This window comes from Condylura cristata, unplaced genomic scaffold, assembly GCF_000260355.1.
Source record: "Condylura cristata isolate star-nosed mole 26May11 unplaced genomic scaffold, ConCri1.0 scaffold00007, whole genome shotgun sequence".
Taxonomy (NCBI): Eukaryota; Metazoa; Chordata; class Mammalia; order Eulipotyphla; family Talpidae; genus Condylura; species Condylura cristata.
This window is the reverse complement of record NW_004567108.1, coordinates 52,904,925-52,909,774: the sequence shown is the minus strand read 5'-3', so window position 1 is coordinate 52,909,774 and position 4,850 is coordinate 52,904,925. Positions and strand designations below refer to the sequence as shown.

At 34.6% G+C, this 4,850-nt stretch overlaps 1 protein-coding gene across 1 annotated transcript in view; it reads right to left on the bottom strand.

The window, feature by feature from the left end:
- HCN1 (hyperpolarization activated cyclic nucleotide gated potassium channel 1) overlaps positions 1-4,850 on the bottom strand; it is a 350,252-nt gene that overhangs the window by 51,055 nt on the left and 294,347 nt on the right. The window contains exon 12 of the mRNA XM_004678468.2: positions 3,907-4,053. Coding sequence (XP_004678525.1) covers positions 3,907-4,053 — 147 coding nt within the window. The remainder of the gene's footprint in view (positions 1-3,906; positions 4,054-4,850) is intronic.

The window sequence follows — 4,850 nt, the reverse complement described above, 5'->3', positions numbered from 1 at the left end:
GGTCACCTCCGGGGCAGGCGGGGATCGAACTCATGTGGAAGTGGCTTAAGCTTCTTTGTGCTGTGCTTTAACCCGCTGCGCCACCAGGGAGGGCCTGAAAATTGACTTTTGTCAACTCTTTGCCATGTCTTTCCTTCTTTTCCTGTTTTATTCATCCTTCTTCTCTCATTGTAAAGTCTTTACTCAGGATATCATTAAATTTAGACATTTTGTGATTCTGATTCCAGAAGAACAAAACGGAGTTCACTGTTTTCTCCTTTATAAAGTGTTAAGTGTCTACCTTCTACTACTAGTGTCTTTAATTTCAGTAAGTCACCACAATTCTGACTTTGCTTTTCATTCACAATTACAATTGCAAAAAAAAAAAAGCTCATTAAACATTTGCTGAAATTCTACTATATACTGATCACTAGAAATACAAATATGTTAAGACTCTAGCTCTCAAAATATCCACAACCTTGAGAGAGATATGTAAGTGACAAATGACATTTATCACAAGTGATAAATGACAAATATAGTATTAGAGTGGTTAGGGTAATTTATAAAGATGGTCATGCCTGGTAAGTATGTTTAAGAAAAAGGAGAAGGTAAGCTGAAAGATCTGAAGATAGAGAAGGCAGCATGAAGAAAGGCAAAGAGGTGATCAAAAGTATTTTTGCTCCTCAGGAAGTTATCAATAACTCCCTACTGAAATAAGACTAAAAAAGTAGAAATGGAGGCAACTCATGTACAATTTCATGTGTCAAGGTGGAGTACTGTTTGTATTTTTTTTTTAAGATTTATTTATTCATACAGAACTGGGTACAGGCCAGAGATGTGGAGGGTGAGAGGATTCACCAGGGACAGAGTGGGGAACAGAACAGGCAGATCGAAGAAGTACACTGCTGAGGGGAGCAGCGGGCGGGTCAGGAGAGGTCTGCCACGCCATGTGGTCACCTCCGGGGCAGGTGGGAATCGAACTCATGCACAAGTGGCTTTAGCTTCTCAGTGCAGTGCTTTAATCCGCTGCACCACCAGGGAGGGCCATTATGATTCATTTTTAAACTAACATTTTCTTTCAGCTCTCTAATTTTTTTTTAAAATGGCATTTTATGCCAGAATGCTAGAGTGCTTACTTTCGCCTGCCTCTTTAAAATAAAGCTGTGGCTTTATTTATAAATAATGGAATGATTTTTTCATTTCAATGAAATGAATGAGAGTCAATGAGTGATCTTCCCATATTTTAATTTGATCTACATTTTAGTGATGGAAATTTGGTTCTAAAAAAATTCTCTAACCCAACACAAGGCTAAAACAAAACATATTGATAGATTTTTTTTAAGATATCTTTTTTTTAGTACAAAATATAAAAAAAAATCTATGGTAGTGCACTGTAGGTAATTTGGTGGTTGGTGACAGACAGTGGTGATACTGTGGCAGGTGTGGCAGGTGATTGTCCTGTAGCTCCAAAATACCAATAACATTATTACCTCAGTGATAAATAATGTTACCGCTATTAAAAAAAAACTTAAAAAGTTAATAAAAATACAAAAAACTCCACGCTCCCTGATTTAAAAAATATATAAATTTAAAATTGATTGAGGACTTAATAAGGAAATAAGCTAACCAAAAACAGATTTTTCCTCCTTTTAATGTTCAAACTCATCATCTATCTTAATGCTTGCCCCAAAAACGTAAATAACTTTTAGTGGATGTGGAAATTTAGTAACAATTTACATATTATAAGATATTAGATGAAATGAAAATACTTAAAGAATTACCTAATAGATGTAACATATACTGGAAATTTCAAGAAAATAGAAAATGTAAATGAAATTTACATTTGTTCTAAGGAACAAAGTTCAAAATTTTCTCTACTTTAAGATAAGCAGAATGTGTAAGTAGTCCCAAAAGTTATGGAGTCAGTGCACTTGGAGTCAGAGAAAAGTTATGAGATCTAGTCTAGAAAAATCAAAGAAGGTATAAATAAAGACGCATTATTTGAAGTAGACTTTGCCAACAGATGAGAGACATTTCTGGAAAACATATGATGCAAGGGTGAGAAATTATAATTGATTTTTGCAAAACAGCAAGTTATACTGTTGGCTGCAGGCCAATTTGGAGCATGAAGAACAATGGGAAAAAGAAAAACTGGAAATTTAGAGGTTTTCCGAGCACAGAATGACTGGAATAGGAGCCTAGGATGCTTTCTTTGATTTAAAATATAATGTAAAGACTAAAAGTTTCGGAGACAGATATGGCCATCTTATAAACATAAAAAGATTACTTTGGCAGTGATGTTTTATTATTTTTTTAAAGATTTATTTATTTATGCATACAAGGTGAGGGTGGGTGAGAGGATTACCAGAGACAGAGTGGGCGGCTATCAGAACAGGCAGATCTACTGAAATACACGGCTGAGTGTATACACAGCAGTGAGCTGTGTATGAAATTCCTTATGATTCATTTTTAAACTAACACTTTCTGTCAGCACTCTCTATTTTTTTAAATGGCAGTGTGTATACACTGCTGAGTGTACACACTGAGGATGAGGCAGGAGATGTCTGCTGTGCTATGTGGGTCAGCTCCCTGGGCTGGGATCAAATTCATGTCAGAGTGGCTAGTGAGAGCTTGATAGTGCAGACTTAACCTTGTGCAACTAGGGATGACCCCCGGCAGTGATGATTTAAATGGTAGTAAGAGAAGGCAGAATTTAGCAAACCTAAGGGGCAGTACATAAAGTCTCTGAGAAGCATGAAGTGAGGGTGATAGTACTAGGAAACACACAAGGGCACAGGGTGGAAAAAAAATTCAACACAGTAGAGAAAGATTCAAAAGGGACCAAAAAATTCAAAAGGGACCAGAGCTTCACATTTCAAATGACCTGAGAGACTAACTAAAACATTCACAGTCTTACCAAATATAAATGATTTAGCGATGGAAGGCAATGAATATGTAGATATATTCATTATATATAGGGTCAGGAGAGATCTGGTAAATTTTAAGAAAATGGTGCTATGGGAACAACTTGGAATTCAAATTTTACTAAAGTGTGAGGTGAAATAAATAAAAGAAAAAATTCAGAAGGACAGAAGGAAAAACTAATAGCTCAGTAATCATTCGATTTTAAAGAAGCCCAAAAATGAGATCCTGTACATGTGATTTGTTAAAGGTTTAAAAAGTACCATCAATGGTCAAAGATGAAGGGCTTGATGGTTAATGAGACATTGATAATTAAAAAAAAATGGTGAAGAAATAGAGATCAGATACTGTGAAATGATTATATGGTAATCATTTGAGAAGGTTTCATATAAATATAGGAGAAAAAGCAAAACATTGTAAGAAATATGAACAATTAAGAGGATATTGTTTAGGTCTAGGGGTGACCTGAATATTCTCGTAGGCAGAGAGAAGGCTTCCAGGTAGAGATGGAAAGAAGATACGAGGCAAGTAAGTGGTTATTGATGTTGAAAAATATTTTTAATGGAATAATATGACATCAGTTGCTCCCAGTTATAAGATCTGACTGAGATCAGAATACAGGAGATGACCAGAGAAAATGAAGATTGTTAGAGAGCAGAAGTAAAAGAGAAATAAATCAGTAAGCATGAGGTCAGAGAATGTACGATTGCTAAAACATGGGCAGGGAAGCCATTACAAGGAAGTTTGATAATTTGAAGTAAAAAATAAAACCATTTTGAAAATCATAGTTATAAGAACCTTTCTGTAATATTTTTTTCAAAGCAATGCAAAGCCTATGTGGAAGGACATAGGGAAATATAAGGATAGAAATGGTGTGTTCATATTTAGTGCTGATTTTTCCTTTATAGATGCATAACTGGCTTAGGATCTGCATTAGGATTTCCCATGAAAAAAGAAAATAAACAATACTGGTGCACCATGGAGATGAAGAACTATAAACCTTACCTCTCTCAGAGGATCATTGAGTTCACTGAGAATATTTTCCTCATCAAAGATTTTGCCTTGGTATCTGTGTTCATAATAATCATGAATCTTCTGGCGCATATCGGCGGGTAATTTATGGAACGACATGTATTGTTCCACTTGCTTATACTGTAAAAAAAGAAAATTAGGAATCATTGTTAGACTGGGTGAGAAATCATCATATTACTTTGATGTGCTCTATTCAATCACATTTGAAAACTCAGTAAACAAAAAGGCATTCTTGAAGGGCAGGAATTAATATTCCAGATTATAATGTATTTAATCTGAGTCACATATTATATGGGGAATTAATTAAGGTAAACATGTTCTATGAAGGTATGATATATTGTGGAGAGGGGTGAGCTCAGAGTAGACTTAAGGTGTAGCTCAAAAAAATAAAAAAAAAGCTAGTGAGCAGGCATGAAAAAATGTGCTATTGTTTTTTATTGGTTAAAGTATAAAATAAAATTGAAGTTGTTTTTTGCCTTTTCATTTGGTGGAAGCATATCTTAAATTTTAATAGTACTAAAGCAATTATCTTAAACCTTACCGTAAAGATCAGACCTAAATTAATTTGAAACTAGAGGCAGAGAGTTTGGTAACTATTCACAACTGATAGATGCTCAAGTTACAGAGATACCTTGTAAAGAGAAAATGGAAGCCTGCGATTTAGAATTTAGAAGAATATCCGAGTAAGACAAAATTCACATAATCTTTATAATTGAAAGTTGACTTAGACATTTAAATTCATTTAACCAAGTCATTCTTAAATTTGAGTGCTTATAAGTTGGGGTGGGTTTGCCTTTTGGGAATGCAGATTTCCAGCTTCAATGGAAAAGTTCTATCTTTATTTGGCAGAAGGAAGAAAGAAAGAAAGAAAGAAAGAAAGAAAGAAAGAAAGAAAGAAAGAAAGAAAGAAAGAAAGA